This window comes from Athene cunicularia (assembly GCF_003259725.1).
Source record: "Athene cunicularia isolate RWA chromosome 18 unlocalized genomic scaffold, athCun1 chr18_part1, whole genome shotgun sequence".
In the NCBI taxonomy this organism is placed as follows: domain Eukaryota; kingdom Metazoa; phylum Chordata; class Aves; order Strigiformes; family Strigidae; genus Athene; species Athene cunicularia.
Window position 1 is genome coordinate 282,370 of NW_020799123.1, and position 14,290 is coordinate 296,659.

At 45.2% G+C, this 14,290-nt stretch overlaps 1 protein-coding gene across 1 annotated transcript in view; it reads right to left on the minus strand.

The window, feature by feature from the left end:
* Positions 1-12,416: 12,416 nt before the first annotated feature.
* Positions 12,417-14,290, minus strand: part of LOC113486776 (myosin-1B-like) — a 17,181-nt gene continuing 15,307 nt past the window's right edge. The window contains exons 23-27 of the mRNA XM_026861020.1: positions 14,174-14,289; positions 13,909-14,079; positions 13,718-13,822; positions 13,363-13,458; positions 12,417-12,718 (exon numbers count right to left, since the gene is read on the minus strand). Of these exons, the coding sequence (XP_026716821.1) occupies positions 12,566-12,718; positions 13,363-13,458; positions 13,718-13,822; positions 13,909-14,079; positions 14,174-14,289 (641 nt within the window). The 3' untranslated portion in view covers positions 12,417-12,565. The remainder of the gene's footprint in view (positions 12,719-13,362; positions 13,459-13,717; positions 13,823-13,908; positions 14,080-14,173; position 14,290) is intronic.

Genomic DNA, 14,290 nt, shown 5'->3' on the forward strand with positions numbered 1-14,290 from the left:
AAGGTGATCTCTATCCTGAATTGATTGTTCGTTTTTTGTTTTTTGTTTTTTTGTTTTTTTTTTTTTTTTCCCCAGCACAAAGCAGTGGTATGATCATATCTTCAAGCTGTTTCAGCAGTTGTAAAGTTGACAGCAATCAATATTCTGTGCAAGTTACTGACAAGAACTATTTATTACCCTGTGGACTGTGGGGCTATTTCACCTTAAATGACAGGTCTATTTCCTTCTGCCCTTCCTGAGGCAACCAAACTAGAAAGCAATTAATTACCAGGCCTTCATTTGTACCTTGGCATTGTGAAGGCAACAAATCACGTTTTTTCCCAAACAATTCTGGCAGTAAAAGCAGAAGTATAGGCAGGAGCATTGAAATAATACAGATTGCTTGCTTGCACTTAGAGCTGGTCTCACACCTGTACTCTGTCCTTGAACAAGAGCAAAGTATGTTGTTTATTTGGGATCTTACCTAGTAGCAGCAGAGAGAAAAAGGATGGCTTGACTTCCCTGCCAGAATTGTTCAGCTAATAAAATGATGATGATTGCACATTCTGCCTGTTGCCAAATAGACAAAATTAATAGTAAGAAGTGGCCAAGGCCAGATAGAATTTACACAAGATTTCCAAAATGATGTGGGGATGTAACAGCTGAACTATTGGCTGTGGTGTGTGAGCTCTTATTAAAACTAACTTGCTTTTGGAGATCTGGAAGTTGTTTCATAGAATGCTAATTTTTAAAAAGAGTTTCAGGGAAGTGTGGCCCAGTGAACCTAGTGCCTGTATTGAGGAAAGAGTAGAAGCTAATAATGGGTACAATTTGAGGACACACTGGTAAATATAACATACTGAGAAAAATAGTGTTTGTAAAGGGAAGTAATATTCCACAAACCTAGTAGAGAATGCAAATAAGTGGATAGGTGGGAGAACCAGCTGGTATTGCCTTAATGAAGATCTAAAAGCCATGTGAGAAGGTGTATCACCTTTCTTAAAGAAGCTAAGTGTGTGTCTGTGTTGTTATATGAGATAGTTTTGAGAAGTGATCCTGGACAAGGATAGGCTGATAATCATTGCTGCAGACATATGAGTGCCCCTGGGGATGGTCTTTAAGTGTCCAAAGTGGCTTAATCTGAAGCAAATCTCAGGAGCAGCTTGGGGAAAGCTCACTCCAGCAGCTCTATTTATATATATATATGTTGCATTAGAGCCCAGTACAGCCCTCCAGCACTGCCTGAGTGGGCTTTGTGTCCTCACATTCGTTATGTAACCTCACACCCCTCCTAAGTAATGTCCCATATCCCCTTGCTATCCTTCTCTGTAGAGCCTGCTAGCAGGTTATGAAACAGCTATCGTTATTTTATGTCATTAATGTACTGAGTAATGATTACCAGGGTATCAGAAGGATCTTGCCTAGTGCTAAGGACTCCGCCACTTTTTGTAAATATCTTCTGCGTCTGGGATTTCAACAGTGTGCTTTGCTTGAGCTGTTTCCTATTCAAAGCAAGCAGTAAATACAGAATGTAGAAGTCGCCTTCTGACACAGTCAAGATTGCTTTTCTGTGTTGCACTCCTGTTGCCCACACCAGCTTCACCTTCCTCCTGCAGTCTGGAGAGCAGTAAGCTGCAGAGCTGCACCGGTCATGGGGCTACCCCAGGGCTCTGCCCTTCTGGTGGCTGCTCAGCAATCTAGTCCAAAGATGCTCTCCAAGGCATCTTTGTGGACCCGGGCTGAATCCAGCTCCTTCAAGCACTGCTACTCTCCTTGCTATGAAAATATCTGAAAGGATGGATATAGGAAACAGGGGCATTTGTGAAATGTGCTGCAATTCTCTAGTTTTAAAACAGGCAAACAAAACTCTGTATTGTCCTTTTCTTCCATATTTAACAGGGAAGACCCTGAACCAACTCTTCTTAGCTCTCTTCCCCTTTTTGCCAGCTGAAGCTATTTGAAGGAACTCTTATGAAAGCAATTCAGCAAACCCAGGATTTTAGAGAAAAATGTAACATGCTGGATCTGAGAGAACTGAGTGGCAAGACTGCTGCAACTCCATGCCCTCAGGTCCAACCATTGTCAAGGCTGCAGATGCATTCCCAGCAGGCACATGCACACAGAACACCTGTCCATCACACAGCTACACTCTGCACATTATTGATAGTGTTCACAAATGCACTATCCCCGTGTTTACAGTGCTTACAGCTACAAGTTTCATTTCAAAGGAAGAATTAGAAAGGTGGGGTGTAGAGACAAAAGAGGTAGGGAAAGGGCAAAAAGCACAGAATCCTTAATAGTAAAGTGAGGCTGAAATTTGCACGTCTCATCCCTCCTAAAGTCTCATAGTGTTCCTGCACGATTTGGAGCCCTATTACCAGATTTTGTAAAACGAGAAACTCCTTCATAAATTGAGGACACTCGTTTGCAATTGTCAATACCTCTTCGTAATTCAACTTCCAACTAGCGGTTTGCAGACAACCTGGCCTTAACTTTCTGCTCTCTACCTGCTTCGTTGTCTATATAGTTAGGACTTAGTTTATGGTTGCTAGAAGTTTTTCAAAAGAAAGTATCTCTACTCACAAAGACGATTTATACATCAGTCTTCACATAAGCAATACTGTGTATTTCACAGTCCATCACCTCGTTAGACCAGGAGTTTCCCTCACAATATTCCAAAGGTTTGGTAAATAATTCTAACAGAATACATTTGCAAAAAGATCAGTTCCCTCCCCATATTAGGAATATTGAATCTGCTATTTTTGGAATACTCACAGGCCAACTGGCTCCTGCCAAATACACCAGATGTTAAAGGAAAACATACCATGCTGGATCCGATAGCCTGAGACAGACAAAGCTGCTGCAGTTCTGTGCCTCCAGATCCACCCACCCTGGGACATACCCCCTGTAGCAACATGGAAAATGTTTTCCCAGGAGACAAAACAGGCAGAGAGCAAATGTATATGCTGTATATATGTGTTTACTTACATAAATACATCTATATGTATATAAGTCTATCTATGCATACATATATACATACATAGACAGAGATCTATGTGACTGGTCCTACAGATCACAAACAGAGTGTTTACACAAACACAGACAGTGCCAGTGCCCTCATCCTGCCCCCCTCTCTGGCTGAGCAGGTTGGGGGTCTACTAGGGAGAATATAAACAAATATGTACAAGGTGGATACCTCCAGCAGCTGGGTTCAGACCCTTGGTGTGGCCAATAGCTGCCCCTAGATCACAGTCTCGCCAGTTGCTGGCACCTGGATATACAGGGCCCTGAGGCCACAGCTCCATTCCTGTTGCTGGTACTGTCTGTCTCCCACACACATGCAGCTGACAGGGACACCCTTGATCCCATAGCTGGCCCCTGCCACGCTCCCACCCCTCAAGACACAAGTGCTGTCACACCCAGGGTTGGCCCTTGGAGCCCACTCACCCTTTGCTGCCAGGCCATCTCACCTGCTCATCAGCTGGTCTGGCTTGATCTTCACTAGCAATTATACTTGCTCTCACACCTGCACTTGGTCCAGATGTTGCATCATGGACACATGGGCCCTCCAGCCTGCTGTCTGACTCCAGGTTCTGCACTCACACCCCACACACACTAAGTAGGGAGCCCTCACCCAGGATAGAGCTAGAAAGGAGTTTGATAGCAAGACAGGAAAGACTGCAGTGATCAAGCACAGAGCATGGCCAGCAAGTATACTGACCAGCCACTATTTACTTGCCATTGTCCCTTTTTATCTTCTTACTCCTTTATTTTCCAGTGTTTGTTCCTGGCCAGATCACCAACCCCTCCTCTCCCACACCTTTTGTTCCTCCCTTAAACATCCCTGTGTGATCCTGACTGCTCTTCCCCTGCATCCCACAATGCGTCCCACACACCCCAGCAGCAGCCCTCCTCAGTTTGAAAGGAGAGCTGCTCCCTGTGGCTTATGGCAGTAGGTTTCATACTTGGATCTTGGGCCCTGTGGGAGCCCTGGGAGGGGTCGACAAAGGTGCCTGTTCCTCGGGGGTCCCCACTGCACCCTGAGTTGGAGGAATAGTGCCTTTGATAGCTCCTATGACAGACATGGGAGTAGCTGGGCAGGACTTCTCCTCCTGCCATTGTGTCTGTGTTGTTTTTTGGTTTTCAGACAAGTTTTTATCACATAGTGTAACACAGGTGTCCTGGTTCAGCCAGGATAAAGTTTTCCCCAGCAGAGAGAGAGGTGGAAGGGATCTCCAGCTGGGTTATTCATACCATACTGACGTCATGTCCAGGGGTGGAGCCTTTTTACTTTTGCTTCTGGTTTTGGTTTTTGCCATACACATGGTGGGTTTGCTCCTTGACCATTTAGCGGTATTTCTCTGTATATCTTTTGTCTTGTTCACTGTTATTGCTGTTTATTGTTGTGACTATTGATACTGTTGTTGTTCAGATTGTTCTATCACTCTGTTGTATTAAATTTCTTGTTATTTTAGCCAGGGTCTGTGCCTCACTTGCAGCCTGACCGGCGCGGGTGGGGGAGGGGCAACGGCAACGTGCTCTCTCATCCCAGTAAGGATTAAACCTTGCACAAGAGGCTACTCAGATGCCTCTATGCTAGCTGTGCTTTCTGTGTGGGAACAATGTGGCATCTTCAAAGGAGGTGGAAGAGAGACCCTAAGAAGCACACACAGATCTTTCATGAGGTTTTGGGATTTATTCCTGTGACTGTCCTGCTCCAAGGAGTTGCTGGTATCAGCTATTGCAGAGGTGGGATCAGCTCCTCAGTCAACCTGTCTCTGCAACCTATCGCACCAGCGGGGAAGAACCCCAGCTGCAGCCCCATGTCTGAAAAGAAGTCAGCCATGCAGAGACAATGTAATGGCTGAATCAGACTGAAGCCTTATTGTCTTCTCTCTGTAAAACCGTGAATAAGATGGAGCCTTTTCCACTTACTGCTTTTGCTCTCCTTCAGACTTAGCTGAGGCATGATGGTTGTGAGTGAAATATTGTTAATATAAAATGTTGTTGAAAATGTTTTCCCTGGCCAGAGATGCTTTTCCATATTGCTGTTGTGTTATAAGACTTAGCAGCAGCAAGACACTGCTTAGCAATGGGCATAGTATGGTACTGCAATAGTGTCTTCAGGGGGTATTGGAGAGTATCCCCCTGTCAGAGTGCCTCTAGTGCACAGAAGGCAGAACCAGGCTGATAGGGGTGTAGAAGCTTGGTGGTGCTTCTCTGTGAACACAGAGTGTGAGCAAGCATGGAAAAGGGATGAGTGCAGGTCTGGTAACACACAGCTATGGTGTGATCACTTGGACTTGGGGCAGACAGGGATGGGGTAAGTCACAGATGCATTTTGAGGGAAAACAGGAAGATTCAAACGGTGTTTTTACTGATGTTAGCATAAAGTCTGAGGCCTCATCAATATGTTGTTGTGCCATTTGTGAATGTTGAGATGCCAGATAGGCTAGTGTGTTGGTTTAAGCCCTGCCAGGTCCGGAAAGCACGTTGCTGTTGCCCCTCCCCCACCTGCAGCTGGTTAGGCTGGCAGTGAGGCACAAACCCAGATTAAAATAAGAAGAAATTTAATACAACAGAGTGATAAATAATCTGAATAACAACAGTAGCAATGATAACAACAATAAATAGCAATAACAATGAACAAGACAAACGATATACAGAGAAATACCACTAAATGGTCACAGAAACAGGTTCCCACCACCGAGCCCGCCAAAGAGCCCAGTAAAAAGTTTCCGCTGCTGGACCTGACGCCAGCATGGTATGAGTAACCTGGCTGGAGATCCCTTCCCCCTCTCTCTCTGCTGGGGAAACCTAACCCTGTCCTAGTTCAACCAGGACAGCTAGGTGAGAGCCTTCACATTTTTTTCTGTTGCCAGTGGTGTCACTTGAATGGCCCAATAGAGTACAGAACCTGAAGAGACCAGATATATTGCAACCGTTCTGGTTGGCATAGCGCACCAGTGTCTGCGGTGTCTGCAAGGTGTGGCATGCTAGCAAAGAGAGGGAGTAGCTGTTGTCCAGCCTCTTCTTTGGGGTTTGACTTCTCACAGTCAGCCCGTTAGACACAGCTGAAGCATACATATGACCTCCACAGCCGGAGGAGGTTTGCTGTACTTTCCACAGCATTGCACAGCCCTGTGATCACACCAGCTGATGTCCATGGGTGTTGTCTGTCCCACAGGAATAATATTATCAGCTGCTGCCAGTGGGCTTACAAACTCCCCCTCATGGCTGAGCTGCCCTGTTTGGTTGATAAAATGGACGTGTCAACCTTGGTTTCTGTAATGAACTGATACACATCCCAGAGTCTGGAGAGATTTTGCAGCCCATGTTTTGTAATCCAGGGTTTCATCCTGTGCATACACTGCAAAATAGATAGGAAACAGCCTGTGCAAAAGCAAACTCCTGTCTTTATACTGCAAGGCAAGCAAAGCTGTTTTCAGAGAAGGTAGTTACTGTCTGTAAAGTTTGTGTTCAGAGACAGTAACTACACTCTAGTTAGAAGTCCACACACTTCCTGAAAGAAAAAGATGGTCACCCTGCATCAGAGGCAGGAAAAAAAACATTATGAAAAGTAGGAAGCAGGGCTCCCCCAAACCTAAACAGTTCTTTGGCAGGTAAGGGGGTTTCTGAGCAGGAAGTCCTTCTACAGCTTTTGTTTCTGTGGCATACATGAAAACAGGTCTATCTACATAGTATAAAGGCTGCATGCAGATTTATCATGTTTTTTCTTCATCTGAAAGGAACTTGATAGCAAGACTTTTCACAGTAGCTATCAATCTCAGAGTCTTCATTTCTCAGGTGTCTGACCAGTGACTCTGCAAATGGGTTTGGAGATGTGATGACACTCAGCTAGGACTGCAGTCAGAGGAAGCTGTCTTGTAAAGCTGCAAAATGCTTATCAAAGTCTTGAAATAGGATGCTAAAAATAGTGACTGCTTTTGACCTTGATTATGTCTCAGTGATGAAACAGTAACATACATCTTCATGTTACTGTGTTGCTGCTGAAAAAATAGCTTTGGAAACATTATATATATATATGCCTGTCTGTGTGTGTGTGTGCATATTTATGTATGTATGTACACAGATATATGTATGTATGCACACATAGATATATATGATGCATAAATTGCATACAGTAAATACATTAATATGTAATGTTTCACACATGTATCTTATAACCTTGGAAAGCCTTTGAGGAATTTATTATTTCCATCTTCAACCTGGGCTTGAATAATACTCATTAAACACAAAACAAAGGGGAAAAATTCCTGAATACCTCCCAGTCACTGAATACTGTTTCATAAGAATCAGAACTATGGAAAACAACTAAAGTTTATATAACCTATTACATAACCAAAGTGACTGTGGTAGACTGACCACCAATCATAATTCTGACTTCAGAATTCATAATTCACTATAGAATTCATAAAACTTAATAACTTTATTTTTTTTAAGAGGAAACTGGAGGGTTGTGAGTGTCTGGCAAACCATTTAGAACGATGATCAGTTCTGAGACCTGTAATATTGTTCAGTCTAACCTGTGTTCACTGAGAAGCATAGTGGCTGTAAGATTTGTCAGAGACAGTGATGTCTCAATGCCAAATGGCAGATGCATGGTGGGCTAGATCACTCCTCTCAGAAGAAACCAAATGAAAAAACTAAAACCAGAAGTCTACTGTAAGGAAAGCAACTACATTGTGTTGTTTATCATAGCCTTCTGCTCTGGACTTCTTCAAAACACAGCAGATAGATAGCACCACAGACTTGAGGAGAGGGAAGAGATGAGGAAGAAAGTTTTAGGGTATGGCCCAACTCAAAATGAAAATAATTGAATTTCCTTGGTGCTTGGAGATTCTGATGAGTCACCAGGTTCATCATACCAATGAAAAAAGGAGTCAGACAGGCCCATTGTAACACTAGTTAATTGCCAAATATTTAGTAGTGCTAATGGGTCTATCAAATGTAGCCATCCTTTTCCTAGATGACTATTTTCTCTATTATCCTACTGTCCTGGTTCAACTAGGATAGGAACAAGTTTCTCCAGCAGATACAGAGGGTGAAAGGATCTCCAGCCGGGCAGGACCCATCGCGTCGGCTTTGTTGCCTGACCACTTAGCAGTATTTTTCTGTGTATCATTTGTCTTGTTCACTGTTATAGCTGTTTATTTTTCTTGTCATTGCTACTGTTGTTGTTCAGATTGTTTATCACACTGTTGTATTAAATTTCTTCTTATTTTAACCTGGGTTTCTGCCCCACTTCCAGCCCGACCAGCTGCGGGTGGGGGACGAGCAACGGCAACGTGCTCTCCGGTACCGTCAGGGCTTAAACCAGCACAGCCTTAATTGGCGCACCAACGTGGGACTGATATAAGAATAAAAAGGGACAGAACCTGACCAGAGCAATCTGTTTGGTGTAATTTTCTGTTTGTATTTGTTTGATAAGAAATTGTTTGCAATGCTGGCCCACTTGCTTGCCTGCTTGCAGTGCTGGACATGCTAGAGCTCCAGTATGAACTGGAGTTAAAGGCAGCCAAGTGGTACGCCACGACTGACATTGCTAACGTGTTCTTCTCCATTCTGATAGCGCCAGAGTGCAGGCCACAGTTTGTGTTCACTTGGAGAGGCATCCAGTACACCTGTAATCGATTGCCCCAGGGGTGGGACCACAGCTCCACCATTTGCCATGGACTGGTCCATACTGCACTGGAGAAGGGTGGGGCTCCAGAACACCTGCAGTATATTGATGACATCATTGTATGGGGGAACACAGCCGAGGAAGTCTCTGAGAAAGGGAAGAAGATGATTGAAATCCTCCTGAAGGCTGGCTTTGCCATTAAGCAAAAGAAAGTTAAGGGGCCTGCAAGGGAAATTCAATTCCTAGGGATAAAATGGCAAGATGGGCGTTGCCACATCCCAATGGAGGTGATAAACAAGATCACAGCCATGGCCCCACCAACCTCTAAAAAGGAGACTCAGTCTTTCCTGGGCACTATGGGGTTCTGGAGGATGCACATCCCGCACTACATCCTGATTGTGAGCCCACTCTACCACGTAACCCGTAAGAAGAACGATTTTGAATGGGGCCCTGAGCAACAACAATCCTTTGAACAAATTAAGCGGGAGATTGCCCAAGCAGTAGCCCTCGGGCCAGTCCAGGAAGGGCAGGAGGTTAAGAACATGCTCTACACCGCAGCCGGGGAGAATGGCCCTACCTGGAGCCTCTGGCAGAGAGCACCTGGGGAGACCCGAGGCCGACCTCTGGGCTTTTGGAGCCGGGGATACAAAGGCTCTGAAGCTAATTACACACCAACTGAGAAGGAGATACTGGCAGCGTACGAAGGAGTTCGGGCTGCCTCAGAAGCGGTCGGCACTGAAACACAGCTCCTCCTGGCACCCCGACTGCCGGTGCTGGGGTGGATCTTCAAAGGAAAGTCCTCCTCCACACATCATGCAACCGATGCCACGTGGAGTAAATGGGTTGCATTGATAACACAATGGGCTCGAATAGGGAACCCCAGCCGCCCAGGGATACTAGAGGTGATTACGAACTGGCCAGAGAGCAAAGATTCTGTGATGTCACCAGAACAGGAGGTGACACGTGCTAAGGAGGCCCCACCATATAACGAGCTGCCGGATGAGAAGCGATATGCCCTGTTCACTGCTGGGTCTTGTCGCATTGTGATGAAACATCGACGCTGGAAGGCTGCTGTATGGAGTCCCACACGACGCGTCACTGAAGCTGCTGAGGGACAGAGTCAATCGAGCCAGTTTGCGGAGGTGAAAGCCGTCCAGCTTGCTTTGGCTATTGCTGAGCAGGAAAAGTGGCCGAGGGTCTACCTCTACACCGACTCGTGGGCAGGGGTGAACACCCTGTGGAAATGGCTGCAGCAATGGAAGCAGAACAACTGGCAACGTAAGGGTAAAACTTTCTGGGCTGCTGAAGTATGGCAGGACATTGCAGCGCGTGTGGAAAACCTTGTTGTGAAGGTGCGCCATGTGGATGCCCATGTACCCAAGAGTCGGGCCACTGATGAACATCGACACAACCAGCAGGCAGACCAAGCTGCTAAGATTAGTGTGGCTCAGGTGGACTTGGACTGGCAGCGCAAAGGTGAACTGTTCATAGCTCGGTGGGCCCATAAGACCTCGGGCCACCAAGGTAGAGATGCAACATACAGGTGGGCTCGAGATCAAGGGGTGGACCTTACTATTGACACCATTGCAGAGATCATCCATGGATGTGAGATGTGTGCTGCAATCAAACATGCCAAGTGGGTGAAGACCCAGCGAAATGGAGAGTGATGGCTGAAATATAGATATGGAGAGGCCTGGCAGATCGACTGCATCACACTGCCACAGACCCGCCACAGGAAGCGCCACGTGCTCACAATGGTGGAAGTAACCACTGGATGGATGGAAGCCTACCCAGCACCTCACGCCAGCGCTCGGAACACCATCTTGGGCCTTGAAACCCAAGTCCTGTGGCGACACGGCACCCCAGAGAGAATTGAGTCAGACAACGGGACCCACTTCTGAAACAACCTCATAAATGCCTGGGCAGAAGAACACGGCATCGAGTGGGTCTACCATATCCCCGACCACAGACCAGCCTCTGGGAAGATGGAGCGCTACAATGGACTGTTAAAACCCACATTGAAAGCACTGGGAGGTGGGTCCTGCAGAGACTGGGACATGCATCTAGCAAAGGCCACCTGGCTCGTCAACACAAGAGGATCTGTCAGTCGAGCTGGCCCGGCTCAGTCAAAACCTCCCCATGCTGTAGATGGGGATAAAGTCCCTGTGGTGCGCATGAGGAATATATTGGGAAAAATGGTCTGTTTAAGTCCTGCACCAGGCACAGGTAAAGGCAAACCCATCCACGGGATTGCTTTTGCCCAAGGACCTGGGTGCACCTGGTGGGTGATGCAGGACAATGGCAAGGTCCGATGTGTACCACAGAGGGACTTGATTCTGGGTGAGAACATGCCGTGAACTATGCTGTGCCTGTGTGATTTATTACTTTGTTATTGTTAACTGCTAAATGGCAGCTGGACATGACGCAGATGGTATCGAATAAAGGGGTGGATTATGTCCTGGTTCAGCTAGGATAGGGTTAGGTTTCCCCAGCAGAGAGAGAGGGGGAAGGGATCTCCATCCGGGTTATTCATACCATGCTGATGTCACGTCCAGGGGCGGAAACTTTACCTTTGTCTTTGGCTTTTGGTGGCGGGACCCATTGCATCGGCTTGGTTCCCTGACCATTTCCGGTATTTCTCTGTATATTGTTTGTCCTGTTCACTGTTATTGCTGTTTATTGTTGTTATCATTGCTACTGTTGTTGTTCAGATTGTTTATCACACTGCTGTATTACATTTCTTCTTATTTCAACCCGGGTTTGTGCCTCACTTCCAGCCCATCCTGCTGAGGGTGGGGGAGGGGCAACGGCAACGTGCTCTCTGGTCCCTGCAGGGCTTAAACCAACACACCTACAGAGGCCATTTTGAAAATTTTCTTTGTAGATAATGTAGATCAGTACATCTTCAACAGGAATGGTTGCCTTGGCTTCTCAAATTATCTAATTTCCATGTGGAATATGACGCAATCATGAGAAGGTCTCAGTGGCTTGAATCCCTTCAGATTGTGGAAGGAAAAGTGCTCTAGAGGTTAGATTATGACAGAGAAAGTGACACCTATTTCTCTCTTTCCAAATAGGTGACCATGGCTTCTCAGTTGTATGCTGATATCTACGAAGTATGAAATCCCACAATTTGAGTGAAGCCAAACTAAGCAAATTATCTGGATTACCCTGGAGAGTATGTAGGAGTTAAGTGACTGCCTGACCAGTTTAGAAGATTCAGGGGACTTTTGGGAACAGACTATAAACAATAAACAATGAACACTGACCATGAGGTAGCTGGTTGAGCTGCCCTTGGAATGCTGGTTTGCACATCACATCCATGAATGAAAGTTTAAAAGTAGCTCTCAGTTTTATATGTCCTCTAAACTATGTTTCTAAGTGGTTTGAAGGACTGAAGGGGTTTAAACTGAAAAAAGATCTAGTAAATAAGACACATGATTTAGTAGAACAACCAATGATTAGACCGGATTACAGGAAGATGCCATAAATTCTTATTATTTGGACAGAACCTTTGAATTAAAACCTATTGTATTCCTAAAGCAGAAGTTTCAAGGGATAATTAAATTCTGTTGCAAAGAAATAATGGTTTTCTCCCTTAAGGAAGTCTTAGATAAAATTCCAGAATTTTAGAGAATGAAGACAGATATCTGATTAGACCACTTTAACAGTGGCTGAAACACTTTAAAAATACCCAGAGCAAGATTTTTAATTGAATGAATTTAAATAAGGAAAAATATAAACCTTATTGAGAATTCAAAGTAATGATTAAAATACAACAGTGCACTTCTCATTATTTCCATGGGAAAATCTCTACTATTTTTATTATCTAGGCATTAATTATCTAGAGGTTGATGACGCACTAATCAGTGATTACAAAATCTAAATGATAGAATTTCACATTTTGTGCAATTCTCTTTCACTTTACACTACTGAAGGCATTTACTCTTCACTTTCTGCCTTCTTGCCAATTTCGCGGCTCTTTGCTCGGAGCTTGTTGACCTGGGACTCTGCAATGTCAGCCCGCTCCTCGGCTTCCTCCAGCTCGTGCTGGATCTTGCGGAATTTGGAGAGGTTGACATTGGACAGCTCCTCCTGGGAATAGGAATAGAGATAAAATAGGTTTTAAAATGCACTGCACTGGACATGCTGTGGTATTTCGCGTTTATGTTAAAAAAAAATCTCTGACTGTGAGTTAGTATGTAATTCTCTCCCATACTTCCAGGGGTAATCCAAAGAAATAGCTTAAACGCTAAATGTTTAGATGATTAATAATATATACTAGGAATCCCTCTCTGGATATGAAGTGCTAATAAAGTTTGGAATTTTTGAAAAAATAGTTTATAATTACAGATATTTCCATTAAATAATTTCCCATTTATTTACTGCTATAAAGTATATATTACAATTTTTAAGGTATATTTTTTTTCCCTGCTAGACAGAAATATGTAATAAAAAAAGTGAAAAGAAGCAGAGACCTACTCCCACATAAACCTGGCCTTTGCTGCTCTTCCCAGTGATGCAGTAATGCTCATAGAAAATGTATTCTACACCCCTCTAGACCTCTGAGCTCTTCAGCCAGAACAGCTGATAAGCTGTTTTTCCTGAGTGCACAATGAGAAAAGGGCACAAAATTTAAGGGTTCAAACACAAGTATGCCGGGGGAAAACACCATTACACCACCACAGAATTCCACCTCCACCTGGATGGAGACGGACTCTGCACACAACAATACTTACAGCCTCCTCAGCTTGTCTCTTGTAGGATTTCACTTTCATTTGAAGCTTGTCCACCAGATCTTGGAGCCTGAGAACATTCTTCCTGTCTTCTTCAGACTAAAGAGAAGAACAAGAAAGAGAAGCACCTCTTTGCCTTCCACATGAAAGAGAGAGTAACACTCCTCATAGACCATTGCTGCTAAGACAGAGGTAACAAGCCGAATCTTCCTAATGTGATCAGAAAGACAGTTTCTTCTGATGTTCTCAGTCTTATGCTTTTCAACTGTGTGACTCAGGACAGAAAGCAATACCTAAGGGCTATATTTTGGCAATCTTCAAGAAGAGCGTATGAGCTCATGGAGGCCTCCTGCCTTACCTGGTAGGTCAGCTCCTTCACCCTCCTCTCGTACTTGCGCACGCCCTTCACGGCTTCAGCGCTGCGCTTCTGCTCAGCGTCAACCTCCGCTTCCAGCTCCCTCACCTGCAATGAGAAGCCCGGCTTTGGAGCTTCCGTGCTGCTTATTTGCATGACACGTTCTCTCACGCACAACTCAAAGCCCTACGCACTCTGGCCTCCAGCTTCTGGATTTGCTTCTTGCCTCCCTTCAGTGCCAACTGCTCGGCCTCATCCAGACGGTGCTGCAGGTCCTTCACCGTCTGGTCCAGGTTCTTCTTCATCCTCTCCAGGTGGGCACTGGTGTCCTGCTCCTTCTTCAGCTCTTCGGCCATCATGGCTGCCTGAAGGGAGCAAAGGGTGAAAGCCATTTTGGGGTTGGAGACATTTTGGGGAGAACACATCCTCCAGTAGCAGTGAAAGGAGCCCCCAGCTCACATCTGTGATGGCCTTCTTGGCCTTCTCTTCAGCATTGCGGGCTTCCTGGATCGTATCCTCCATTTCACCCTGAATTTGGGCGATGTCTGTTTCCAGCTTCTTCTTGGTGTTGATCAA